The sequence below is a fragment of the Plasmodium coatneyi genome, chromosome 13 (genome assembly GCF_001680005.1).
Source record: "Plasmodium coatneyi strain Hackeri chromosome 13, complete sequence".
Taxonomy (NCBI): domain Eukaryota; phylum Apicomplexa; class Aconoidasida; order Haemosporida; family Plasmodiidae; genus Plasmodium; species Plasmodium coatneyi.
Genome location: NC_033568.1, coordinates 886,894 through 913,849, shown reverse-complemented (window position 1 = coordinate 913,849; position 26,956 = coordinate 886,894). Strand labels below are relative to the sequence as shown.

Sequence of the window (26,956 nt, the reverse complement as noted above, 5' to 3'; positions counted from 1 at the left end):
CTTGTTCACCCTCAACACAAATGGAGGCGGCGTCGCGGAACAGGGCATAACTGCGGAACTGCATAACTGCCCAACTGCCCAACTGCCCAACCGCGGTGCCCCTTTTTTTATGGCCGTTTGTTTCATCCCAGAGAAGTAAAATTGAACACCTGTCACCGCACGTGTAGGCATACATACAACTACATCTTCTGAGAAGGCAAAAAAATAGCCACGTGAATGTACCAAAGTAGATTCTTGCATGTTAACACCGCGAGCAGTTGATTCTGTGTCCCGCGCCTGGAGGGACATACAATATATTTGATTGGAGTAGAGGGGTGTTTTTTTTTCCCCCTCTGGTAACGGTTACCGTGGAAATAATAAGCTTATAGAGGGAAGGTCCTACTGCCCGTTGTGCTTATCCTACCATTACGAATGAAGGAGTGATTGCTTGTCCGTAGTGCAACGCGCATGTCAGTAGAAGTGACAACGCCTAGGAAGAGCAGCGAATAGATCCCTGTGAGTTGTTAGCGGCGTAAAGAGTGGTAGTGCAGAAGTGCGTGAAATGATCGAAGAATAGGAAGACAAATTGCGAACAAACTGGTAGACCCACCCGTGGCTGAATTGAGCCACGTCCCCCTCGTGAGAAGAATAACTGCACCCCATCCTCTGGTAACCGCTTTGCCCCGTGCCCCACAGGACAACATCGCAAAATGAAGGACGTCAAGCTGCTTCTGGAGAAGCTGCGAATTAACCGAGAAAGGGAGTTCGAGAGGGAGGTGAAAATATTTCTTGAGTTAAAGAAGCTGAACGATGGCACCCCCAAGGGGGACGAACAGAACGTGGTGGTGGGTGAAAAGGCCGCAAACGGCGTGAACAGTCCAAGTGGGGTGAACAGTCCAAGCGGGGTGAACAGTGCAAGCTGGATGAACAGTCCAAGCGGGGTGAACAACCCCGACAACTACACCAACTACGTGAGGAAAAAGATAAACAACTTAAGAAGGAAAACCGTGTTTGAAAAGAGCTACTACAGAAACGTGCTCAATTGCTATGACCAGAGTGAGCATTACAAGGAGGTGCTAAAGTACACCTCTAATGATTTGCAAGGGACGCACGAATCCGAATTGAAAAAAGCAACAATTCAGAGGGAGAACCTGCTCATCTTTTACTATGCCTACTTGGTTAGGAAGTATTGCGAACGTAACTTTTTGAAGTGTATCCACAACGATTTCGTCCAATCTCTGACTTACACTTTTTTGGAGAAAAAACTTTTTTTTAAGTTTTTATCGACCAATTTGTGTGTACTAGATAGATGCATAAAGCAAGTGGAGGTCCTCTCGGTGGAGACGGAAAATAAGAACCTATCCCATTTGTTGAATCGGTGCAGGGATGTCCTCCTAGGTGTGCAGATGGAATTATTTACTTTGCAGGGGAAGGACAAAGAAATTACGAAGGAGCAGCTGGTGGTAGATGAGGAAACGCACGACCTATGTAGCAGCTTAGTGAAGTACTTCCCCTTTTTGGATGAGCACTTTGGGAAGAGCAGCGAAGGGACAAATCGACACGACCCCCACATGATGAAGCTATACGGAATATATGCCTTCATTTATGTGTTCTCGAATGTTTTCTATGTGAGCTCCTTGGCCGTTAGTAGGGCCAAGTTGGGGCAACACCTCCCCCTCAAAGGGGTACCAAACCAGTTTGTGGATAGCGAGCTGCACCGTTTTGCCATGTACCGAATGTACATCGAGCAGTACGCCCAGGGAGACTTCATGGATCTGAACGAAAAAATGTTATTCTTCCTATCGAGGGAGAGGTTGTCACAGAATGGTTGCAGCAACCACACGTGGGACGACATTTTCCATGACTTAAACGCACTAAACAACGCAACGGCGCTGCAGAGCGAATTCTTCGTTGCTAGCAGTGTGAAGGAAATTGGCGGTCACACCCAGGGGAAGGACAAAACGAACAAGCACTCCCTAGTTAACTGCAACGTGAACCAGGTAGAGAGGGACCCCCCCATGGTGCTGCCCTTCATCCACCAGTTCTTCTACATCGGCATCGATTTCGACAAGACGATAATAAAAAAGGATTCCTATTCCGCTTTTTTTAAAATTTTAGAGAAGCACTATTTTAAGGAAAGCGTCAGAAAAGGAAAGGACACACTCACAGAAGAGGACATATCCTTCTTCGACAATTTCTCGTTGGAAAAAATGGAAAACAAACCTGAACCGACAACACAGGAGAAGATTGAATACATCCATAAACTGGGACATTGGTTTGTAATAAAAGAATCAGAGATATTAGAGGAGTTAAAAAGGGATCAGAAAAACAACGAACAAGTCTATTCTAAGTCTTACTACTACTATCTGAACCAGGTGGATAAGGTGCACGTAACTTATTCCATGTTGCTGTCCTACTACGATGTGTTTAAGGACGTAGATGTGGATGTATTAAACAGCCTCATCAGTGAGCACTACGAACGCTTCGAACTGAACGAATATTTTCTGGAGGTTTTTCTTCACCTGCTGAATTATAAAATGGACAACAGGGACTCCTTCTACTTTGACATTATCACGCTTAACTTGAAAAAGCAAATTTGCCTCTACACGATAAGGAACAATTTGCTGAAGGTGAAGGGTGGGGAGGGAACAACCGTTCGTCTGTCACCACCACGACCAAACAAACAAGGAATGGTTTTACAAAACGAGGAGGATGATTACTACCATACGTTTAAGAAGTACTTCCATGTGTACTATTCCAAGACGCATACATACGACAAGGACAAGAGAAAGTACACCGGAGCGTTCGAATATAATCAGCTTAAAATCAAGCACGGTGAATACCAGCCCAGGAAGGATGGTAATGACGCTGATGATGTGATTGAAAAGGTTTCGCTCTGCTCCTTTTACGACAAAACATTAATCCAAACCAGGGTGTGTTCGCTGCTTCGCAACATTAACCACAAGTTATCTGCCTTCATCGGAGACAGCCTCATAGATCTGGACGCCATGCTCCACTCGGATATCCCTATCCTGGTTGGACACAACGAACTGTTAATCAGTTTCTGTGAAAAGCATAACATTATTATTAAGCCCCTCGTGTGTGCAGCGGCCAAAATTGAGCTGCTGGCGCGCAGGAATGGCACAACAACCAACAACAATGGCACAACTACGAACAACAATGGAACGACTGTGACCTGCAATGACGCTACAGCCAACGTGGGCCCCACCATCAATTACAGCGCGAACAAAATTGCAACCCCCACCGACAACCAACACGAGGAGGAACTAAACAACCTCTACGATGAGAACGAAAAGGTTATTTACTCCACGGAGAGTTGGCTGGAAATTGGCATTTTCTTCTTCGGCGATATTTAGCTGTTCGTGTGAAAAAGGGGGCATACACGCGACGTTACATCTGTTTTTCCTCCGTCCATTTTACTACATACTTTACTACATGCTCTACTACATGCTTTACAACATGCTCTACTACATGCTTGCCTTTTTTTTAAACTGCACTAATCTGTTAACCCTATGAGGTGCCCATCCTTTAACAACCTCCCACCGATCGCGGGGCAGCCTACCAGGGCTTCTCCGTCTTAAACGCATTAAAAGAATTAACCCCCCATTTGTACACATCACGCCGGCCGAAGGTCAAACACTAACGTGAAGACACCTTTTTGCAACATTGTGATGACCCCCCATTAGCAACGCCGCATTAGCAACGCCGCATTGGCAACGCCCCGTTTGGCAATTTTTTTGCATTCCCTCCTCACTGTCCACCACAGACGAAACAATCAGAGTAACTATGACTAGGTTGTGCGGATCATGTTGCGTTCGCAAAGTTGAAAAGAAGTGAATAAAAAGAAGAAATCTTTTACTCACTTTTTCAAAATTGCGTCACCCTTTCTTTAGTTTTCTTGTGTCATCATTTTGTTTCATTCATGTGGGGGGACAGTCAGGATCGGTTTTACCAATCATGTTATCTGCGGGGGGTAGGAAGGCCCGCTTAGATTCGTTAAGGATGAGGGTGCTTGTCATATAACCTCCCCAAATATTTTACTACGTCTTATCATGTGGGGTATTTTCCCTTTTAGGGGGTGTTCCTTCCCTTTGGTAAGAGTCACGAGTGTAGCAGGATAAATAACATGATGGGAAAGTTACATGAGGGAAAAAAAAAAAGAAAAAAAAAGTTGTACCGTTGTGAAGGGCACCTGTTCACCCTTAGTAAGTATATGCGCACATACATGCACACACAGGGATGAGGCAGCAAGCAGGTTAAGCAACTACCGGTTATGCAACTACCGGTTATGCAACTACCGGTTGAAGGACCTCCCCTCCTAGGCAACCTTGGTGTACAATTTCTGACTGTGGCTCTGAATACAAACCTCCTTAATTAAATTCTGCTCCGCTAAATATTTAATGACCGATCTGGCGACACTTAAATTAACTTTATATTTTTCTGAAATGGTGGAAGGGGTGATGACCTTCATGTTTTTACTCTCCAAAATTTTTGACTGCAGGGCTTTGTCGATGAACACGGCGTGGTTCAGTTTTTCCTTGTTCTTTCCCTTTCCCCATTTCTGCGGAGGAGGTAAGTGGGTGTGACAACGTGCGTGTGGTAAAGTGAGTAGGTGGGAGAAACATTTTGCTTGATAAACACGTGGATCATGGTTATCCAACGGGGGGTTACGCAAATGTAGTACGACGCGCATGTAATATATGACCCCACGTCGGGTACCCACGTATGGGTCACTGCCCAGGGGGAGCCATTACCTTTTTCTTGCTTCTTCCCGATGCTGCTGCGGCAGCCGCGATTTGCTCCTTTGTTTTTCTCTCCTTAGGGGGCACTGCAAAGGGGAATGAGCCATACGTGTGAGGGTACAAGCAAGCATATAACGGAATGCAGCGCGAAGTTACAGGCGAATTAACGCCCTGGCCATTCAATGTAGTCTCTCGCCCAGCAGGTATCTTTCATCTCATGGGATGACACGCATTTCATGGTATCTCATCTGGTTCATCGAGTACATGAACAAATGCTTACTTTTGCGGAGGGTTGGATTAAAAAGATAAGGTACTTTCTTACGGATAGGTCAAAAAAGTGACTCGTGAAAATGAGGTTTCCTCAAAATAGTTGCCAAGTTGGTGTTTTTTATTTTTGTTGTTAATCGTTAAAATGTTTTTTCCTTTTTTCCCTTTTTTTTTTTTTTCTTTTTCGTTCAATCAATCGTGCATGGGGGACATTTCACTTGACCTCTTTTTTTTTATGGTCATTTTGCGGCAAAAAAGTTGTGCGGGGCGATACTAATGCAGAACTTCACCTTCTTCAAATAAGTAGGGCCTCCTTTTTTGCTAAGCGATGTAAGTGGTTTTTTTCGCTCCCCGTGGGGGCGTTATTTTTTGTGGGGAACACGGTGCTGCAAGGCAATTGACCAGGGGTCGTGGTGCCCGAATTCGTCAACCCTGATGCGGTGAAGGAGCCGCAAAAAGATGTGACGAAATATAAGCGTGGGCTGTATCGCGGTTAGAGGCGTGCACTGCGCCCAGCAGTTGTCGATGAATTATATCCCTATGGAAATTGAAAATGTTGTCCCGACGGGGAGAAATTCCAACCAGGTTACCAAAAAAAAAAAAAAAAAAAAAAAACGTATCTATGTACATTGCAATAACGTGTTGTATGCATAAAATGTATGCCTATATGCTCTCTCGGTATGCATGCTAGGGATGTAGGCTTGGGACCCAACAAATTCCCGACCGATTAACTGACAAAACGGCGCGCACGCCCCATCAAGGCTGAGAGGTAAAACTGATATGGAACTTTACTAATATAACCCACCAGGAGGAGAAGCGAAATGTACGACGTTGCATGTGCTAAGGATGCTCTCTTCATATTCCAAGGGGGGATTATCCCTTACCGCACCGCCGCGTAAGTGGAGAATACATTTTCGCACGCTGCTACGTAAATACGAGTGAGAAAAAAAATCCCCATGTTGGGGGAAAACATTTCGACTAGCCATTTGGAGAAAAAAAAAAATATATATATAATAAAAAAAAAAAATATGAACCGTTCAGGCAAATTAGCGCTTTTTTTTTTTTTTTCAGTTCTGTTGAAAGAGGACGAACTCACTGAAAGGGCTATATGTCCCAGTTTGCGCCTTCTGCCTTAAGTTCGTTAAAATAAGGTACTGCCATATTTCTCTATACACGTATTCCGTTTTGTTTTTACATTTGATCCTTTTATTTTGATCATATCGAAGGTAAATGAGCAATTTTTCGTTGCGAATTAATTTAAACAGGGGGTCCAGGTTGTGGCACAGCTTCTGGTTAGTGTTGTAGAGCATGGCCTTGTTCTTCTTGGCGTTGTTCACGCTGACGTCGCTTTCGTACAGGATTAGGTTGTCATCATGCAGGGTTTGGTTATTTAACTGGTTGCCCATTGGTTGATACAGGGAGGCATCACCTGGTGACCCACTCCCCATTGGTGCATCCTCCGATAGGCGCTCCTTCCAGTGCAAGTAATACAAACATAGCACATTCCAGAAGAGCTTCCTCACCATGTACATAAAAAAAAAGTCGTAAAAGTATTTCCTTTTGTATGTTTCAATTTTGTTTATATCATGTGTTAAATAGTAGATGAAATTTTTTTGCTTTATTTCTTCCTTGGTGTATTTTAAATTTTCGTAACTTATGTAATAATCCGATGCAGTTTCTTCGTTGTTAAGTTGGACGTCTGACGGCGCATCGACTGCTTCGTCAATTTCGGAGTTGTGTGTACCAGGGGGTCTCTTAAAAGTGTGCATACGTTTCGCGTGCCTTCCCTTACGCCCTCTTTTTATGTTCCTGTTTGCCGTCTCCGCTTGGTCTTCTTTGTCTCCCTCTGCACAGTTGGGATTTTCATCCCCCTTAGTGGCCTCTTTTTTCACCTTCCCCACTGCTTCGCTTGGCTGATCAGAAGAGACGACTTCCCCATTTGGGACGCATTTTTTTTTGTTCTTCAAGGGGGGGAGACTATCACATGTAGGCGTACTTACAATAACTGTTTCCGCTTCGCCTTCGTTTAACGGGGGAGACTCACCAGAAAGGGTGTTATCCCCATTGGGAAATTCTTCCTGTGTTGTAGCCGCATCAGTTGGCATAACAACCTGTGTGCAAACACTTCCTTGGTTGCTTTCCGCCACAGTAGAAACGTTGCCCACCACGGTGGTGTGCTCTTCCATCACACGTTCAACGTCCAACACTTTTTCGTTGAAAAATATGTTCAAGTTGTGCAAAACGCAGTTCATTATTTCTTTTATATTTTTTCCGACAAATTGAAAATTGGCTAGCTGACTACTATGTATGTACTTATGAGTTTTTTTTTTTAATTTTTTTTTTTTTTTTCCCTCCTTCTCCCTGTCCCCTTTGTATTTTTGTACGACTTCCTCGAGGGTAATCCTTTCCGTGTCTTCTACGGTTACTTGTATTTTTGCTTCCACATCTTCTTCGTCACTGTTTTTGTGTATTTCCCCTGGGGGATCTTCTTTTCTGTCTTCCCTTCGGTCCATTTTTTTCCCCTCCTCATCGTAAATGTCGATCAGGTCGCTCTCTTCTTTGCCTGTCGGGAGGGAAGGGATTACCAAGTGGGACACGCACTTACACATGTAGTGAGCAAAAGAATGATCTGCTGCCCCTTATATCCTTGTTTTGGCAACCCCTTGCATACCTTTGTAGTACCCCTGGTACTTGTCCACCAGGAAGGAAATATATATGAGCTCATGCAGTTTGTAGTAAGTAACAAAGTTGAATGTTGTGAGGTGTTTTTTTTTTCTCTCCTTTTTTTTTTCTACGTTATATATCACCCGCTTCATGAGCGAATCGTAGTAGATTTGCTTGTCCGTCTTCTGCTCCTGCGGGGGGAGTTGCTTCGTTTCCTCTGTGGGGGGTCTTTCACTCGTTTTCTTTTCCTGTTGTAAGGCGGCGCTTTTTCCTTTTCTGCCGGGCGTAGACTTTTTCATTTTTCCACTGTTATGCGTACTGTGATTGCCTTTTTTCTTTTCAGTTGCTTCGACTTCCTTCGGACAGTCCACCTGTTCATGCGGCTGTTCCGTGTTAGCACAGTTCGCTTGGCTGGGGCGCGGTTCCCCGTTGGGGTCTTCACCATTTGGGACCCCTTCCCCGTTCTCCTTCCCAACTTGGCACACACCCCCGCTGTCACTATTTCTTGTTTTCAAATCGGTGCTCCCCAACTCATGTTGCCCCTCACGATCTATCGACATGGCCTCACTGCAACGGTTGGACTTGCCCCAAAGTTCATCTTCCCAAACGTAATTCATCTGCTCATTTCTCTGCCTATTTTTCTTATCCCTCTTCATCTGTCTTCTCAAATTGTCCCTTTCGATTTGTTCATTTTTTTTTTTTTTTTCTTTTGCTTTTATGAGTCCTTCTTCGTAGCTTCGTATGTGGTTACACTTTCCTGTGAGGGGGAAATATACAAGGTGGATCTTACGGAGGGGGGCCAAGTCACACTTAGAAGGGACGCTTTAGCTAAGGTGTGCTTCCCCCATGGGGACAAATGCTGCACAGGGAGCGATTCCCTTTGGTTCATTGTATTCTCAATTTTTCGTTGTGTCCACTGTGGCATTACCTATATAAACGACGACCGGCACGTAGAAGCATCTGTTCGTTTTTTTGGACGTCAGGGATATCAGATCGTCGGCGGTGATTTCGCGGCTCCTGCAGTGGGGTATATAGACAAAATGGGTTCACAAAATGCCTTCACAAAGAAGGATCACACGGTTGACATCTTTCGAATGGACTTACTCCCTTTCATTTTTTTTGTTTAGAAAGAACTCCTCGAACATGCATTCAATGGTGTGTCTGCGGGGGGTAGAAGAAGCTAGTATAATAAATCCTTGTTCACTTTAAAGGTACCCACAAACAACAGTGCACCCAGTATGGACGAACGTTGATATATAATACGACGCTGAGGAGACCACTACAAAGCTTACTCGCTTATCGGGATGTTATTTAAACGGCAGTACTGGGCTAAGTCCTTTTCTGAGAATGATTTGCCGAACCTTTTGCGGCAAAAAAAGGTGTGCAAGGGTGGGTAGTGGTCTGGAAGATTTTAAACAAGTATGCTTTTTTTTTTTTTTTTTTTTTCTGTCCTACTTAGATTATTCCCATCTGATCCGCTACTGCCACTACGGGTGACAGCGCATGCACCGTGCGAATTAGAAAGACATTTTTATTTTATTTTATTTTTTTTTCACCTTCTGTGTATGCCTTACCTTTTGACGACCCGAATAAACTCCTCGCAGTCACTCCTCGTTATTTCGCATTCTTTCCTGAGCGGGTTGAGGAACATATGACGTGGCATCACTACTCAGTTGCGAAAGAAAAAAAAAAAAAAAAATGCCACAATTTGCCCCCACGTCATCCGTTACAACCAGGTGAGGGGATCACCTCCACCTTTCCAAAAAAAAAAATAAATAATAAAATAAATAATAAAAGGTTCCACTTTTACGAATCATACTGGACTATTCTTTGTTCCTTTATCCGGGTGCAATCCTTTTCCCTTTTTGTTCTTCCACTCATAATGGTGCGGGTTGTCTTTTTTTGTCTCCTTCAATGTGTCACCCGTTGAGGACGGAAACGCACAGTGCCACGTTAAGCGGTACACTACATTAGGCACATCACGTGTACTTGTACCTATGTTAATAATTCACACGCAATTGATTAAACTGTTCCCTTTCCTTTATCCACGACTCCTTTGGACGGAAAAAAAAAGGGAAAATTGTAATAAAGTACAGAGGTGTCTTTTCTTCCAATTTGACAAATGCACTCGCAAGTTTGAAAAAAAAAAAAAAAAAAAAAAAAAAGGACACACCTATACGATGGGTCTTCAAAAATGGACAGAAAAAAAAAAGAAAAAGAAAACAGATTGACAGTGGTATACAAATTTAAAGAGAATTTAATACATTTAAACTAACCCACGGTTCGTTGCATACGTCGCGTATATGACGAAACATAGCATACAAAAAAAAAAAAAAAAAAAAAAGAGGACAAAAAGGGGGATAATGCACTCCTGTCTTGACCCTCTAACGGGTGCGTAAATCGCGCCTATCTTTTCTTGTCCCACGGGATGGTGTTACTCATTCTGTAGGAAGGGCAACAAATGGGAAGGAAGCAGGATGAGTGACCGAATGGGGATCTCAACATCGGTGAGCTAACACACGAAGAGGCCATACCACCTTGCGAGGTAACCCTGGTAACGGCCCTCCATACATTCACGCATTACCTCGAGGTTAAGGTAAAAATTCAAGTAGACGCAGTTCTTCGGATTAATGGCCGTTTTCGTGTCCGAGTTACACTTATTAAAAATGTCGCAGGAAAAGCAGGGGAAGTTGCTAAAGTAGTTTTTCTTCTCATTATTGTAATAATAAATTATCTCCTCGTCGTTACTATTTTTGTAAATTTTGATTCGCTCCTCATACAGCAAAGTCTTTATTACTCTATATATATCATTGTCGGAGAAGTAGCCGATGCTGCTGTTGAGGTTTTTTATGTAATTAATGACGGACAGGACATTCGAGTTGTTGTTGTTGTAGAGGTAAAAGCAAATGTTCTCCCGTATGTAGTCCACCACCTTTTTGTTGAATTCCCCGTCGGTGTAAAAGGAGCCTCCTATGACCTGCGCGGTGGAGTGGAATGGAGGAAGAAAAGAGTGATGGTCAGCAATACAGTGATAGAAAGATGGCAAAACGGCGCTGCAGAACACCTTGTGCTGCTACGAATAGGGTCCTCTTCGGATGGTCAGTTGGACCCCCCTCCATTGTCCACTCAATTCAATTACCTTTTCTGAGGCTTCTAAATCGTACAATATGTACATTTTTCGATTTTTCACGTGAATGTTATTTACCTGAACGGGGAAAAAAAAACTCGCTAATTTGCCTGAACGGTTCATGCAGCTAGCTATTTTATTTTATTTTTTTTTTTTCCTGCCTTACCTGCTTTATCAGTTTACACTCGCACAGCAGCTTGACGCCCTTCTGAACTTGGTGAATCTTAAAAAAAAGGGGAACAGAATAAAAGTGAGGGGGGGTGTCTTTCCCACTTACACGCGTGTGCACAACATGGACGATCTATTTCTGAACAGCTAAATGGTGTAGTTCACACAAGCTGTCCCATTCAGGCAACGCAGCTAGCCGATTTTTTTTTTTTTTTTTTTTCAAAAATTATGACCAAGTCAGGTAAAAAAGAGGAAAAAAAATGTATATGTATCTTACTAGCAATTTTGTTTGCTTCCTCAGGTCAGCTGTCCAAATTCCATTATTTTGGCTATTTTCCACTTTGGTAAAGATTAAAAAATCAATGTCGCTGAGCTCTTTCAATTTCTTGGTAACTTCTTCACTTCGCATCCTCGTTATGATTGTGTTGTTTTCATTCTTTATCGCGCAGGCCCTTGCATTTTCGAGGATGTTCAGGGCGTACACAATTTCGCTTCTCCGTAGCTTTACATTTTTTTTCTTTTCATATATTTCTTCCAGGTTTTCTATGTTGATGAAGTCCTTGTGGTCTAGTCCTGCACGGGGTGGGAAAAAAATGGAGGCGTGTAGTAAGTATATCTGTGATCGGAGTGACCTAACCGGTTGGGTGGTCTCTGAAGTGGTCACTGGTTGCTCCTTCACAGGCTGCAAACCCTTGCCTGCCCCAACATGCGCAAATGTCGTACAACGCAACCCTCGCACAGTTGCACACTGTACCTATTTTGTAGATATCCTTGACTAGCTGCCTATTGTTCGCGTTCATTTTTCCCCCCGGTAATGTTGACTGAAGGACTTCCTACCGGCTTCCCTGGGGGTATCGCAAAAAGGAAAAGGAGCGGGGGGGAATGGGCAGTTCGACGCAGAGTTGTACATTCCCATGATTTTTCATTTCTCAAGTAGGAAAAAAATCAAATAAAATAAAAAAAGAAAAATTCTCCTTCTCGCTTAAACGTGCCTCCAGGAAAAAGAAAAAAAAAAAAAAAAAAAGGACGAGTTCCACGTGAAAAAGGAAAACGTCACGGGTGCGAAACGGGAACGTTATTATTGCTAATAAAGAACAATAGTGTTGAAAATTTTTTCACAACAGGGTTTACAAAACGTTCTTTTTTTGCATTTTCCTCTCTTTATCGATTAGGTGATACGACGCGGTGTATACATGTATTATATGTATCATGCGCTTCCTTAGTAGAGGACCCCTCCTTCGAGGCAACTTACACAGATGGCCGCTCATACGCATTCGCATCAAGTGCCCTAAATGATGAGAAAACATCGAGACGTCGTTTTACCGTTTTTACGATTTTTTCATGTTACTTTATCGAGCAACCTATTATAAAGGAATGCATTTAAAAGGTGACGAGACGTACACGCTGTTGAACGAAGTGAACGTTGCCTTCCTACAACTACTTGTGAGGACATGAGAACATATCGTACGGTTAAAAGAGGAACGGATCGACCAGCAGTGAAGAATACGCTACACCGTCCGTGCATGCCAACCCGCTTTACCTAACAATGGATAACGATACCAAGGATGATAGCAACGTGAATAATTTCCTATCCCAACTGAACACCCTAAACAAGGTACGTCTCTCTTTTGTGGATGGTGTTGCGGTGGGTGTGCCTCACGTAGATGCACGCTGGAACGTGTGAGCGTCGTCACAAACCTGTGCCTGTGTGTGATTGATCGGAGTGGGAATCTCCCCCCAGTGGGGGACGTTGTCCAGCGATTCACTCTTTACCGTGTACTCCTTCCCATTCCCACCGAGCAGATAATAAGCTCCTTCAAGGAGACCTGCAAGATATCGTCCTACTGCTTCGATAAATGCGTGAGCTACCCGGGTAAGCCATAAAGAAAAAAAAAAAAAAAAAAAAAAAAAAAAATTGACAAAAAGTGACAGTACGTATGAATAAGGGTTGATAGATGTGGAAACGTGTTGTAGTCACGCATGGCCGAACGGGAGACAACTCACCCTTGTTACCTTTTCTTACCCCATCTCAGAAAAAAGCCTGAGCAACACGAACAAGAAGTGCATCTGGAATTGCACACAGAGATACCTTGAATGTGACTACTTCATAAAAAATCGCTCGAAGGATAACGCGGAGCTGTCAAATATGAACGTACTGGACGGGGTTATGAAGTCGAAGTTGAGGAGAGAGAACCAGAAGTAGAGCTCCTTAGAAAGGATTAAAACGGGAGGATCGAACATGCGAGGCTTGGCTGGGCAAGGATAGTTGTCTGGTGTTGCACCGTTTGGCAGGAACTGTTGGGTGAATCTTTTGGGGGGGTGTTTCTCATAACCATTCCATTGGACCATTCTTGTGGAGGATTTTTCCCCTTTTTTTTTTTTTTTTTTTTTTTTTTCTTTTGGGTTTACCCCTCCTTAGGATGGAACAGAAGGGCCACTTCAAGGAGCCCTTTCTCTACGTGGAAGCGAAGGACGTGGAGGAAGAAAAGCGTGAACTGTACTTTTCCTTTGTGGAGAGATGTTTTGACTACCTTTTGCAACAAAGCGATGAGTACATCATCGCGACCGTGAAGAGGAATGGGTCATTGACTTCGTTCTTCTTTTCCCATTTGTTAAGTCCGAATAGAAGTTACGACTTGCCGTTCGATCGACCGGATGAGGAAAGGGAGCGCTCCCCATTCGATAGACACATTTTTGAGCTTTACATTAAATTGTTCAGAATTTACCTGAACAAGGACAGGCGGGAAATGAGTACAATAAAATCGAGTTTCATAAAAATACACATTTTTATGGACATCATCATGATGTTCCATCGATCGAAAAAGAGAAAAAAGGAAATAAAAAAATTGCTAAACGAGGCATACAAATTGAACAGAATTAATTTCCTGAGCGTAAGTAAGTATTTCTCATTCCTGTACGAGGAGGTGAAGTCTGTGAAGGAGCAGATCGAACGTTATGCACACAACAGGGGGAGTCTACAGAACCTTCTGTTTAAGATTAACGAGTTTATAGTTGCTGTTTTTTGTTTCGTAAAATTTTTTCACCCATTCAATTACTTCGATCGCAACCAGAATAAACAGACGAACGATTTGATTCTCCTAAGGTTGATGTTTTATCGTGGGGTGGACGTGGGGTCCTTCTCTCTGTCCACTTCTGCGCCGGAGATTTTAAAGGGGGAGGAGGGCTCCAGTGGCAGTTCCTTCCTCCACTTGGTGGTGCAGACTTACTTCGAAATGGTAGGCATAGTAGAAGAAGGGTCTTCATCTTGACAGCGCGTTCCCAACCTACGACAACGTCATCATCACGAATTCACTTGTTTCACTTTCTTCCCCCCCTTATGGCAGATTCACCACCTGTATGAGGACACCCTGAAGGAGCCCGCACGCAAGGACTTGCTCTACCTGCGGCACCTCTTCGCGCAAGTGCTAACCATGATGATGAAGTATGTTCTCCTACACGGGAACGAAAAGAACAAACTGGTAATCGTCTCCATTATTGTCGATATGCTGAAGCAGGCAAGTGAACAAATGAACCTGTTGTACTTTTTACGAAACGACATGCAGCTATGCAACTGGAGGTTCCTCCAAACGTTTGTCCTAAAGGGTAAACTGGATATACATTTTTATTTCTACCTGAACGGACTTTTACAAGTGAATAGTAAAAAGAGAGTGAACAGAATGTGCCGCATAAAATATCGACAGGAGATCGAACGTGTCATGGAGGTTACCAGTTTGGAGGACGAAGGTGTTGTTCTGAAGGTTCTGAGGAGGAACAACTTCGACGTCTGCAAAGCTGTGGAGGAGGTGCTGGCCACGGGGGTGGGAACGGGAACAAGTAATCACAGCGTCAGTAGCGATGGTCTAAGCAGCCACAGTGTAAGTAGTGATAACCTAAGTAGTGATGACATAAGTAGTCGTAGCAGACGTGGGGATGATGGACGCCGTGCCGACCTTGTCGAGTGGGACAAACAGCACGCACCTGCAAAGCATAGACAGAGGAACATCCTAGACGTGCTGCGCGAACGAACACGAAGGGAAAAGTCCCACAGAAGGAAAAGCAGCAAAAGCAGATACACCAATGATGACCTGGGGGAAGAAAATAAGAACAAAATTTACGACCTCCTGGATAGGTCAAGCAGTTCTGATGCCTTTCCAGAGGATGGCTCACTGGAAGAAATGCAGAATGAGGGGTTGCCTTGCACGTCGTACAGGAGGAATTGTGAAGACGGGAGCGGCGGCAGCGATGGCGGCCTCCCACGTGGTGTTACTGACAGGCATGGTTTTGCTGACAGGCGTGGTGTTACTGCTCGAGGGGGGGTTACTGACCGGCGTGGTGTTGCTGGTCGACGTGGCGTTGCTGATCGACGTGGTGTTTCTGACTCACGTGGGCATGCCAAGCAGGGACAAGGAACCTTTAGCAGAGGCAGGCCGCCCCGGCAGCAGCATGGCACTAGGACTCCTGAGGGTGCAGACGGTGCAAAAGGCGAGCCGAAGGGAGACGCATGTTCCGACGGAGGTAATAAGAAAAGATGTGCTTCTTCAGCACGCCCGTTTCTGTGCACTATAACTAACGATCTCCACACATGCACCTTACCTTCTCCCCCGTAGCGAACAGGACCAAGCGGTACTACATGAAGAAGACGACCAACAAGGGGAAGTCCCACAGGCGACAGTAAGAGGGAAAAATGGAAAAGCGGAACGTCCCCTAGTTAGACCGCTGAGCTGAGCAGCTTGTCAGGAGAGCTCGACCACCCCAATCGGATCGACCTAGTGATCCTCACCAATGTTCTTTTTTTTTTCCTCGCGCAGGTACGATAGGAAGATGAGCCGAGGAATGCTGTGACACGCGAAGTTGCATTAAAATGTCTAGCCATTTTTTTTTTTTTTAATTTTTCAAAAAAAAAAAACAAATAGGAAAATTGTTTAAATATCTTTTCATTTTTGAATTTTCTCGTTAATCCGTTTTTTTGCGTCTTTCGCGTGAAATGGTTAACTTTTAAATTACTTGTGAATTTTTTCGTGGGGCAGTGCGCGCACCTGTTTCCCCCTTTTTTTTTTTTTCGCGTATCCTCCCCCGATTGGTTCACTTTGCTGTGTGGACGAACTGCAAAAGCGGGTGTCACTTGAGGCACATCACCTGGGCAGTTACTTCATGCGATGTTGTTCCCCCGTTGTAAAGTTGATTAAAAAAAAAAAAAAAAAAAATTCTTCAAATTTGCTACGAACTCAGCCAACCGTTTGTGTGTGCACATATGTGTTGGAGGGAGATAGGCAAAAGGGATAGACACGGTGTAGTAATCAGTTAAGTATGTTTGTGGGTTATTTAGGGTAGGTTGTTCACTTGCTCTACGCATGAGCCAATTGACGTAGGCACAAAGGGCAGTGACGAGCTGCTTTCTGGGTCAGCCGAAACGTCTGATACGTTCACGTTCACGTTTCCGTTCGCTGTGTTCATGGCGCGTGTGTATCCCCTGAGCGCAACAAATCAATGTGCCTCTTCAGCGTGATGTTGTTCTGACTGAGCTGCTCATTCTCTGTGAGCAGAATCTCGTAGGACGTCTGGATTTTTTGGAGTTCACGTTGGTGCTTCTCATTTATATCCATGTAGTAGTTAATAAATTTGACGAGAAGAATCCTCTCCTCGTAGAGGTCATCAATTTCGTTGTACAACTTCACGGTGTCATTGCTTTCGAGTAGGTTTTTGCACTTTCCCATCATTCGCTCTTTATTCTCCTCCCCCCACTTATTATCTTCTCTTAACGTTTTATTTATTAGGTCGAAATTCTCGGTGAAGAAGGTATCCTCGTCGGGCTCATGACAGGCTGACAGATCATTCGATAAACTCGCCGTTTGACTTTCCATCCGATTTGCTGATCCGATAAGACAATTTCTGAGAAGTCTTACCCTGGCGTTTTTAACTTTGCTTCTCGCATCGACCTGGCTGGAGCTTCCCCCTTTTGGACGTGCTTCCCCCCTGTCTGCCCCGTCCTCCAAATAGGCAATGTTATTATTCGTCCTCTTGAGCAACGATTTGGACGTTTTAATAAAAGCATTCGATACTTTGTCGTAGCTTCTGTGAATGTATGACTGCAACATGGTTGTGTTAAGCATCATGTTGTTGTTTTTTTTTTTTTTTCTCTCTTTGTTTAGGTCCTCTTTTTTTACAGATTCGCTAGTGGAGCTGTGCCGGGGGGACACAAAATTGTTGTCATCGCTTTCGTACAGTTTGTGAAATTCGACGTCGCTGCGAATGGTGGGGTTTTCACTCTGTCCTTGGCTCTTCTTCCGGTCGGTTCGCTGGTCATCCGTCAGGTCGCTCTCCCTTTTGAAGCTCGCCTCTCTACTATCGCCTTGCTCTTGGGTCCCCCCTTTCCGCCCCTTTTGTCTTTGCGCATCTTTAGCTGTGCCACCCTCAATCGTATCCACATCCGTGTGCATCCCCCCCACCTGCAGTTCTGCCTCCTTTCCAGTCGGTGTCACTTCCCCCTTCCCCTCGGCACTGTGTGCACTGCTGTTCTCATTGCTTAGCCCCCGTTTAATATTTGTTGAGTCCATTTTGTTCACATGCGGGAACAGCGGTGAGGAAGCAACGTTGTGGCAACTACAGAGGAACAATTTAATAACGAGGGAAATAATGGAACAACGCTGGAAACACAAGTTTGTCCTCCCCCCAGAAGAGATAAAGAAAGAACAAAAAAAAAAAAAATTTATTCCACCTTTGCGTACAATTAAAACAAAAAGAGTGACGCGTCCCAGAAATGCAGAATAACAACGGAAATTGAAAATCTGCAAAAAAAATGGGGAGCACTATTTTCCCAATTACAATCACGAGTAGGCAGGCAGGGAACCCCGCTTTTTTGCGCACAAATCAGATACGACACCATGCGACGTGGTGTGGTATGCACTTTTGGGTGAATGTGCTTTGCCCTGCTGCACGCTTAAAAAGGGAATTACCTGCTTGTTAAAATGGAAAAAAAAAAAAAAAAGAAGAGGTGGTTAAAAGTGCGGCACACGGGGAAATTACACAATTGCTGTATTTCCCTTCTTTCCCCAATTGGTATTTTTTTTTTTCCCCTTCCAAAATTGGCGTGACGTCGCACTTGGGGCGGTTTTTATTTTCCCTTTTAAGGATGAAAATGTAGAGTTCTTATAAAGGGACGGGTGCGGATGTTTTTTAACGATGGGTTAAAAAAAAAAAAAAAACTACCATGGGGTGTTGCGCCGCTCCTCACAGCGCTAACCGGTGGCCGTAAAAAAAGTAGCCACAGGCCACCCCCAAAATGGTACTTAAAAAGATGAACACGTTGAAAGTCATAACGATAAGCATCAGCAGAAAGTCAATTGTGTAATTGAGAAAAGACAACCACCCGTACACAGCACTTTTGCCAGAAAAGAGGATGCTTAGCATGTCCAGCTTGGTCTTTAATCCATTCGAACTTTCCGTAAAAGCTTTTTTCTTCAACACTTTAACATACACAGATAGGAAGCCCAACAGAATACAAACAACGTTGCAGAGGAAAAATTCGCTCTCATTCTTCACTTGCAAAAAATCAAATAAAAACTTTATATTTATATTGTTGGAAAAATACATGGGCAATGGGTAGCCATCTTTGCTTTTGGCGCTATGACAACAGTTGCTTTCAATTTGTGTCGGCAGGAGGGCATAAAAAAGGGGAAGAATAAAAAACCACAAGTTGTGTGTTTTCCTCTTCATTTTCACGTTTAACTAATTATGTGTTTGTTTCCCTTTTGCGTGTCTTCTCACGGATAGGTGACTCTTCTCCGTGGTGTCTGTTTGGAAAGGTTAATCTGTTCTGTTGGCTTGATTTTGTGCAACTGTGTAGGATCCTTTATGACGTGAGGGGAATGTTGTACGCGCTTTTTTTTTTTTTTTTTTTTTTTAGCTCTACCTGACTGCAAATAAGCTGACCTGTTCAGGTAATATTTTCTGCGTCTGTAACCTGTTTGGTTTTACTTATTCGACAAATGTGATTGTACAGTTGGGAGAAGCATCCCCTGGGATCGCTATAAAATAGTCGTGGAGATTCGCCTTAACCCCTTGAACGGGTGTTCTCTGCATTGGTTGTTTTTCTTAGAAGAGTATTCCTTTTGACTCGCACAAAATGTGTGCACTTTTTTTTTTTTTTTTTTTTTGACTAGCTAATTTGATTGGTTACATATTTTGGCTAGTTGCCTGTCCAATCTGCTGATTATCTGGAGAGATCAACTTGGCTCTTCGGGATGAGACCATTCTCCCGAGCGATCCTAATTTTATCGTACAGTTCTTTGCGTTGTTTCTTCGACAGGTGGGTGAAAAGAAAATATAATAAATATGTATTTATGAAGATATGGTCTTCTGTTAGCAGGCGTTAATGGCAACGACTGCGGTGACATCCACACTTGTCACTTCCTTGTGGAATGCATGTAACAGCCCTGTGTTCACGCTTCACTCGTACTTACTTCCTTCCTCATGTAGTGCTTGTAGGAGTAGTGTACCGCGTCGTTCCACATGTGAAAGAAGGAGTATCCTGTGGGGGAGAAGGGCGCGCATGAGGTGGACCCACCAATAAACTATGGACGTTACAGTATGGCAACTACATTTCGCAGCTTGGCAGAATTGCAAACTAACCCAGGTATATGGTGACGCCCACGAGGGAATACGCCGTGGTGGTATGCAGAAAGGTGTAAAGCTTTTCCTTCTTCACGTAAAAGGCGTAGTAGTTCAGCTTGAAAAATCTGAAGAACTCGAACTTCACCCCCATAGTATGCGCCACGTGTGCTACGCCGTAGGGGCTTCTGTGCAAATGGGAGGGGGGTTAACACAAGTGTTCCGCTCGGCGTTTCTCTGCATTCGCATTGTACGGTGGGTGTGAATAGCATAGCGATTCGGATTGTGATTATGATTCAGATTGTGCCTATTTTTTTTTTTTTTTTTTTTTTCTTGTAAAATGCGAACTGTACGCAGTTAACGTAGCAGTTGAGATCACCTCTGGGGAATTTTTTCGCGGAAGGAGATTCCTCATCGGGAGGGTTCATTCGGTTGGAGCACGGCGCGGCGCATACATATAATTGCACCCCGAGGAGGGAAAAAAAAAGGGGAAGAGCATTGCGCTGCCGAAAAGAATAAATGGCGCGGAAAAAACAAGCACGCAATGATATACATACATGACGTTCACCCAGATCGTTACATCAGCGCAATTGTCACACCCTTGCGGGGGGGAGGGCTACACAATTTTGTGCCTGCACGGAGGGTCGGTACTGCCAAACCCTAATACGTGTGAGGGACTCTCGGGTCAGGGTAAAAGCGATAACAGTCGGTAAGTCCCCTCCGATGTAAAGTATTCGGTTGGTGTTCCACTAGGTCGTAAATCTGTTCCGCTAAAGGGGCAGTGCCACTTTCGTTAAACTTAATAAAATTCAGTTCCTTTTCGTACAGCCATCTATTTGCCCACAGGTCCAAAATTTGTAGAGGTTTCTTCCGTTCATCTTTCACTGGCTGTTTTGTGTCGATAATTATGTCATCAATTCTGAGAATAGTGATCCAATGTTTTATTCGGAGGAACCTACTTGACCTCCTGACCTTTTTATATCGGAAGCTTAGGATTTCTTTGCTTAGGGTTATCTGTTCTATTGTGGCTTTCACTCTACAGTAGGGCACAGTGGGTTTTCCAATTATTGTAAAATCTTTGGACCCTACGAGGAGGACCGTTCCAAAGTATATGACATCGCCTGCCTTCCTTCGATGTAACTTCTCCGTCTGTACAATATCCCCAATGGTTACTTTATGCTCACTTATAAAATTTGACTTGAAAATGCAGAACAGATCTTCTGTTCCTTTTCGGAGCAGGTGCTGCACGTCGCTAGGAGGTACCTCATGGTAGTTCAATTGGGTTGTGAAGTCACCTTGGGGGATGGGATCCACTTCGTCGGGGTGACTCAGTTGATGTGGTTCATCATTTGGCTTACCTGCCTCCCCCTCTGCGTGGCATACCCGTGTCGAATTCCTATATTTGGCCTTCCTGCGTCTGCTCAGCGTGCCATTCGTTTTTGCACATGGCGGTGTGGCAACACCATTGGGAAAACCTCCCTCTGGGTTATCACTTATCTGAAGGGAAAAGTGGTACATAATTGTGTAACTATGTAGACACGTCAGTACATACGCATGGGTGCCACTTCACTACCCCCGTTTGTGCATACCTATACACCGTTTTGTATTACCTGTTTGATGGGCCCCCCCATGGAGGCATCCCTCCCTTTAAAGCGAGTGTAGGGCAAATTCTTGTGCAGAATAAAAATGCACGATTGTTTATTCATCGGAAGGATGCAATGCAAGTTCTTCCACTTCCTCGCAATGGTCACTTTTTTCCTATAATTTTTGGAGGTGTTTCTCCAGCGTATTTTCAAATCCTTGTAGGTTATAAAATTGTTAAGGTTTTTTTTTTTTTCCTCGTTTGGGTGGACTGGGTAGAGGGGGGGGTTGATTTTCCTCTTCCGGTGTTTTCCCATCATCAGTTCCTGTGTGTGTGGGGTAAACCAGGTGTATGTCATGTATGCAGGTGTAAGCGAGGTATGCCCTGTCGTATGTATTATGTGCACGGGTTGACCGCCGCAACTTTTTTTAACATACTATTTTGTGCCCCTCCTGTCTGCGGCAGGGGTAGTACGTCATGCCTCGGTTCGCTGAAGGTTACGGGGTGGGCGAAATGGAAAAATTAATGCATGTGGAGAGGAACATGCACATCATCGCACGGAGCACGTTGCACGTAGCATGTTGCAGCGGTACAATTTGTTGTGACAACTGTGTGACAGGACAGCCGCAGGGGATACACTACTTACACGTACGGTTGAGACCCACGGGGGACATGCCAAAGTGTGCACCCCCCAACCAGAGGGTGTTCCACTGTCGAGCAGCCACCCCGAGGAGCGTTCCCCGGGCGCGGTCCATCCTGAAGGGTCAACCGTAGATGCTACTGTATGCTACGTTCCTCTCTCTGTTGGGAAAGGCCTCCCAAAAAAAAACAACTAAAAAAAAAAATCAAGTGCACAATTTCGAACCATGTCGATATGGGGAGGAGTGTGCAGTTGTTCTCCCACTTCTAATATACTGTGCTGTGGTTTGTTCCTTCGAATGCATTTCTGTGGAGAGTGGTCCTTTGGAGAAATGCGTGTGAGGGGTGCACCACTCGGTTGGCTAAGTCGTCACCTCTGAGGTGGGGCACATTGATGTGTAGTCCCGCTTCCCTAGCAACAGAAAAATGGTTCACCGCTGGAACGGATGGGGGACCCTCCAGCTGTGGCGAACTTGTCGTCAAACATGTTACGTTGGGGCCTTCCCCGGGATGGAGAAAAAGTTGCAATTCGGGAAGGATGCAAAAAGAGAGGTGGGCACGATTGCACTATCGCGGTGGAAAAAAAAAAAAAAAAAAAAAAAAAAATAGCTGCACGGTGGAAGCGTTTGTGGGATGCACATTTTGCGACATCCTTGGTTCGTTCACCCAGCGTGGTAAAGCAGCTACGCGGCAATGCTGCCAAACCGATTACCGCTTTGCCAGGCCCGTACGCAAGCGCCTATACTCGTTGGCGGCCCTCTCCATTTTAATGAGGTTCCGCATGTCATCCTCGTAGTGGGTATTTTTAACGAAAAAGTCGTTGTCCAGTTGGGCCCCTCCAAAGGGAGGCTTCCTCTCATCACCTGTTCCGTGAAACTCCTTGACCATTTCGAGCGACTCCAGAATGAAGGGCTTAAGTTTCTCTAAAGTGTCCCTTTCATACTGATCAGCTGACGGATGCATGACAGTCCCAATCGAATTTATGTGAAACATATTCTGAGGAGTGGACAACTGAAAGGGGTTTGTCACTTCCACGTTGGCGTATTTGTTGCAAAAGTTTTGTATGCACGACTTCCTCTTATAATCGTATGATAAGAATGTGTAAAAATTGTGACAGAAAATTTCAAACGTTATTTTAATATTGTTGTCACTACGGTACCGGTATATATATGCAGACTCTATTTCGTTAAGGCACTTCATCATGCAGGTTAGTTTGTCCTTGTCTTCCTGCACTCGGTTATTTAAGAACTGGTCGTAACTGGAGGGGTTGTATATGTTACTTACGATGTGATTCATATTTTCAATAAAGTGGTAATTTTTTTCCTCCTCTCCTAAGTGGAGCATTCCTTTTTTTCTTTCCACCGGGATTATGTGGAACCGCACCCGAACGAAGTCGTCGTATTTTAATGCATGCTTAATGTCACTGGTGTATATGAAATCGGAGTTGCTGCTCCCGCAAATGGATGCGCTTCCCTCGTTTATTCGTTTGAAGACGTCGTACAGGATTGCTATTTTTTTTACTATATTTTTGTCCACCGTGTTTTTCTGCACCTCGTCGAACATACCCTGACTTTTTAGCTTGCCCACTAGCTGCTTCAGCCGGGCCTCTTCGCTCTGCGCTATCATGTTGAACGGTGGTGTGGTGATACGGTGACGCAGTTTCACCGCTGTGCTGCGAAAAGGACGCCCCGCTTTCTCTGCAGAGGAGAAAACGTGCCGCGAAAATGGAAAAAAAAAATGGACGCGGGGGTGACTAAACGAAGGGGGCCCAATGAAGTAGACATACTTTGTTCTGCTTCAATTACGTTTTACTTATTTGTTTATTTTTTTTTTTTTTTCGCTTTACTACACTTTTACACATTTTTTTTTTTTTTTTAACGCTCACCGGTTAGCAGTTCCACTTCGCGCAGGTGTGCACCTCCGCCCACATGTTCATGCGGCATACAACAAAAAAATGGACAACAGAGGACGGTGCAACCTGGGGGGGACGACGCCCTTCACCGGCACGCTCATCAGTAAGTGATGAATAGTGCGTGGTGACTACCGCTGGTATGCCGCCAAATGGACTGCTTAAATTAAAATTTGTTCACAAAATAGGTGAATAAGCAATGTGCTACATTTTTTTGTGTTTCCCCTCCAAGGGGGGACAAATGGGTAATTAGTCCCACACAGGGGAGCGAAAAAAAAAAAAAAAAAAAAAGGACAAACAAATACAAACGCGTGGTATATGTGTTAACCTGTGACAAAACAACAAAAAAAAAAAAAAAAAAACACGAATGCATGCCAGTATGCATTCCAGTATGGTACAATATGATGATATACAACCAGCGCAGCTTCTTTGAAGGTGACAGTTGCGGGATCGCCTGTGGGAAAACCCTTTCTCAAATGGTCCCCCGTGGAGGTCACGCATAGAGCGGGTAAATACGTCTCTTTGACACAACTTTGGGGGGACCACCTTAATCGGTGGTCTCCTCAGAGGGAAAACATCTTGTCGAGTTCGTCTACCATTTCGTTCATCATCCTGTCGACGTTGTCCTTGGCGCCTGTGTCGTTCTCTCCCCCCTTTTGGGGACTTTGACCCTCTGAGCGGATTTCTCCTCCCTCCTTGCACGGCACGGCCAGCCTCAGTTTAAAATTTCGATCAATGTGTTTGCCATTTTTTTTAAAGTGCAAGTACGCACGAATGGCCTCACTGCGATGACTGAAGGAGAACAGACCAACCCTCCTTTCACTCTGCGTCTGTTCCTCATTTCTGTTCAGGGAATACTTTTGGAAGTTAAAGTCGAGGAAGAAGGTTAAGAATTCTTTCTGATCAATGTACCTTTGCAGCAGGTCGACGTTGCGTGGATAGTTGTGCAGGTAAATTTCTATAACTCTGTCCCTGTCGTCTCCGTCTTCCCCTTCAGGGACGTCCCTTTGGCGTTTATTCTGACCGGGGTGGTGTGCGGAGTGGGTTCTTACAAAATCCTCATTCTGCGCTTTGATTTTTTCTAAATTGTTCCGTTCTCTGCGTGCCGCATTTTGTTGCGCATTTTGCTGTCCATTTTGATGCCAATTTTTTTTTTTCCGATTGTTCTTCCCGTTGCGGTAACTGCCCGCCGTGGGATCACCTGCCTTTCCACTGTGTTGCCATTTTGCTGCACTGCCTTTCCATTTTTTCTTTCCTCTGTCCTTTGCCACCTCCCTCTCTCGTGCCTCCAGTTTCCTTTTGAATGCCCACTTTTCCTTCTGCTGTGCGTCAAGTTTTTTCTTGTCGAAAAAGCGATTCAGACTGATGTTACTGCTAGTTGCGGCATTTTTTTTTATTTTCATCTTCTGCTGTGTGACGTACAGGTTGTATTTATTCCTCAGTTGTTCGTTCATTAAAAATTCGTAGGCGCACTTGAGCGTGTTGAATCTGTCCATGTTGGACGTGCTTGAACCGTTCGTCTGTGTTCCACTTCCAGCGGGGCCACTTCCAACGGGGCCACTCCCCTTGGAGCCGCCCTCCACCTTGTCGGGGTGCAGAACCAGCGCACATTTCAGGTACCTCTTCCTTATTATATTTTTTATGTTGTCCTTCCCTGCGTCTTGGAAGGTGAGACCCAAGATTTGGTAGATGTCCTTCCCGACCAGCTCCTTGGGGATGAATGACCCGTCTGCATCCATGGTGGGAGGAGCTACGGGGAAGTGAGCAGGAAGCTACACCAAACGATGCAACAGACGAAGGAATCCTCCTTTGTGTCTCGATGTAATGTCCCGTTTTAGCAGTTCATCCCCCCCACGAGGCACCTTCTTTCCCAATTCGCATGCCGTCAGGACGAAGCAGCTTAACCCCGAAGTAGGATCCAAGTCACGTCAGATAAGGGGGGCCACCGGTTGAGAGAAGGGGTCTTTTTTTTTTTATTTTACTTTCCCCTTTTTACCTGCATTAGCTACTGGACGGGGGAAAATGAGATAAGCAAAAATAGATGCCCTACTCATTATTGGTTCATTGGTTCATTCGTTACGTGAAAAAACTGGGCAAGCATGCTGGTCAGTAAGACTTCTTCTGCTTCCCCCGATGGGGCAACTCAGCCACTACGTCACTACGTGGCAACTTCGCTACACGGCTACGCGGGTGGCAGCCAAAGTACAGAAAAAGGAGTAACCAAGCATCGTAAACGTTTGAGGTGGGGAAAAAAAAAAACGTGTTACGAAGTTAATAGGCAAGAACTGAATTTTCACAATTTGGTCACTCAAAAATGGGAAGGTGAAGAAAAATAAAATGGAAAAGGGAAAAAAAAAAAAAAAAAAAAAAAACGGGGGGGGATAATTTTCCCTTTCTCTTTTTCGCTTCTCCCGTTATGCGTACCTCGCCGAATAAACCCTTCACCTGGGGCGTGCAGTGCGGCGATATTTTGTGTTATGTGTTGGCGGGGGGAGAAGCCACAATGGCTGACCTCACTCTACAGTGTTGCTGCGTCGACCAGGGGGAGCGGCGTAACTTCAGTGTGAACCTCATCGGTAAGCCATTTTTTTTCCGTTTTTTTTTTTTTTTTCATTGTGTGCGTACTTGGCCAGGAATTGCTTACTCCCCCTTCTGCGCATACCGCGTTAATGTGTGTCCTCCAAAGAAAAGGGGGCAACAACAGGGCGGCACCGTACCCATTTGGTCCAAAGGAAGCGGGGTCGGCAAGCTACTTCTTTGATTCATCGCTTCTTCCCCTCATGCATAAATATATATAAATGTGGGTACACTTCACATCGGGCCCGAAACGATAACACCATATGGTTTGCCCGCACAACGGAGGAATAAACGCCTCCTGACCGAAAAAAACTTCACCGCTCGGTAAGCGACCGACGGGTGGGCTGATTTACTTCTTCATTGCCTAACCCAGCAGCGCATAAGAAAAAAAAAAAAAAAAAAAAAAAAAAACTGACTTTTGAATACGTATCCGCCGCTTCACCACCGTGTAGAGGATTCCGCTGAAGAAGAAGAACTGCCTTCGTTTTGTGGTCACGGGGAACGCCAAACAGGAATGACCCACCATCGCTTGTGCGGTCCTACGTGACGTACGCGTTCAACTACGCATGAATGTGCGAAAGGAAACGCTGCCACGTGGCCGCAAAACGACGCAACGGTTGAACGACCGCGGGAAAGAGGAGCAACTGTTTAGCGGCATTGTTTTTAATTTTAAA

At 44.7% G+C, this 26,956-nt stretch overlaps 10 protein-coding genes across 10 annotated transcripts; 2 read left to right on the top strand and 8 right to left on the bottom strand.

The window, feature by feature from the left end:
- Positions 1-689: 689 nt before the first annotated feature.
- PCOAH_00049260 (Uncharacterized protein) lies at positions 690-3,356 on the top strand (the record flags this gene model as incomplete). Its single annotated transcript, XM_020061709.1, has 1 exon — positions 690-3,356. The coding sequence occupies one exon, from the start codon at positions 690-692 to the stop codon at positions 3,354-3,356; it is 2,667 nt and encodes an 888-aa protein (XP_019917230.1).
- A 679-nt stretch (positions 3,357-4,035) lies between these two features.
- Positions 4,036-5,194, bottom strand: PCOAH_00049250 (40S ribosomal protein S25; the record flags this gene model as incomplete). The annotated part of the gene is made up of 3 exons (XM_020061708.1): positions 4,036-4,561; positions 4,755-4,828; positions 5,023-5,194. Coding segments are annotated over 3 exons (318 nt in total).
- Positions 5,195-6,076: 882 nt separating this feature from the next.
- Positions 6,077-9,324, bottom strand: PCOAH_00049240 (Uncharacterized protein; the record flags this gene model as incomplete). Its single annotated transcript, XM_020061707.1, has 6 exons — positions 6,077-7,572; positions 7,681-8,430; positions 8,602-8,690; positions 8,778-8,834; positions 8,966-9,034; positions 9,248-9,324. The coding sequence occupies 6 exons, from the start codon at positions 9,322-9,324 to the stop codon at positions 6,077-6,079; spliced, it is 2,538 nt and encodes an 845-aa protein (XP_019917461.1).
- Positions 9,325-10,107: 783 nt separating this feature from the next.
- PCOAH_00049230 (Uncharacterized protein) lies at positions 10,108-11,927 on the bottom strand (the record flags this gene model as incomplete). The annotated part of the gene is made up of 6 exons (XM_020061706.1): positions 10,108-10,116; positions 10,258-10,650; positions 10,813-10,878; positions 10,967-11,023; positions 11,246-11,541; positions 11,723-11,927. The coding sequence occupies 6 exons, from the start codon at positions 11,766-11,768 to the stop codon at positions 10,108-10,110; spliced, it is 867 nt and encodes a 288-aa protein (XP_019917453.1).
- Positions 11,928-12,514: 587 nt separating this feature from the next.
- PCOAH_00049220 (Uncharacterized protein) lies at positions 12,515-15,810 on the top strand (the record flags this gene model as incomplete). The annotated part of the gene is made up of 7 exons (XM_020061705.1): positions 12,515-12,583; positions 12,772-12,841; positions 13,002-13,167; positions 13,388-14,204; positions 14,313-15,483; positions 15,576-15,639; positions 15,777-15,810. 7 exons carry the CDS (start codon positions 12,515-12,517, stop codon positions 15,808-15,810), a joined length of 2,391 nt encoding a protein of 796 aa, XP_019917186.1.
- Positions 15,811-16,418: 608 nt separating this feature from the next.
- Positions 16,419-17,522, bottom strand: PCOAH_00049210 (Uncharacterized protein; the record flags this gene model as incomplete). Its single annotated transcript, XM_020061704.1, has 1 exon — positions 16,419-17,522. The coding sequence occupies one exon, from the start codon at positions 17,520-17,522 to the stop codon at positions 16,419-16,421; it is 1,104 nt and encodes a 367-aa protein (XP_019917287.1).
- Positions 17,523-18,195: 673 nt separating this feature from the next.
- Positions 18,196-18,681, bottom strand: PCOAH_00049200 (Ctr copper transporter domain containing protein; the record flags this gene model as incomplete). The annotated part of the gene is made up of 1 exon (XM_020061703.1): positions 18,196-18,681. One exon carries the CDS (start codon positions 18,679-18,681, stop codon positions 18,196-18,198), a length of 486 nt encoding a protein of 161 aa, XP_019917390.1.
- Positions 18,682-18,867: 186 nt separating this feature from the next.
- PCOAH_00049190 (Ribosomal protein) lies at positions 18,868-21,476 on the bottom strand (the record flags this gene model as incomplete). The annotated part of the gene is made up of 5 exons (XM_020061702.1): positions 18,868-19,264; positions 19,428-19,495; positions 19,597-19,763; positions 20,243-21,072; positions 21,186-21,476. The coding sequence occupies 5 exons, from the start codon at positions 21,474-21,476 to the stop codon at positions 19,178-19,180; spliced, it is 1,443 nt and encodes a 480-aa protein (XP_019917211.1).
- A 1,028-nt stretch (positions 21,477-22,504) lies between these two features.
- PCOAH_00049180 (Uncharacterized protein) lies at positions 22,505-23,422 on the bottom strand (the record flags this gene model as incomplete). The annotated part of the gene is made up of 1 exon (XM_020061701.1): positions 22,505-23,422. The coding sequence occupies one exon, from the start codon at positions 23,420-23,422 to the stop codon at positions 22,505-22,507; it is 918 nt and encodes a 305-aa protein (XP_019917329.1).
- An 846-nt stretch (positions 23,423-24,268) lies between these two features.
- Positions 24,269-25,444, bottom strand: PCOAH_00049170 (DnaJ domain-containing protein; the record flags this gene model as incomplete). Its single annotated transcript, XM_020061700.1, has 1 exon — positions 24,269-25,444. One exon carries the CDS (start codon positions 25,442-25,444, stop codon positions 24,269-24,271), a length of 1,176 nt encoding a protein of 391 aa, XP_019917128.1.
- Between the last annotated feature and the right edge of the window lie 1,512 nt (positions 25,445-26,956).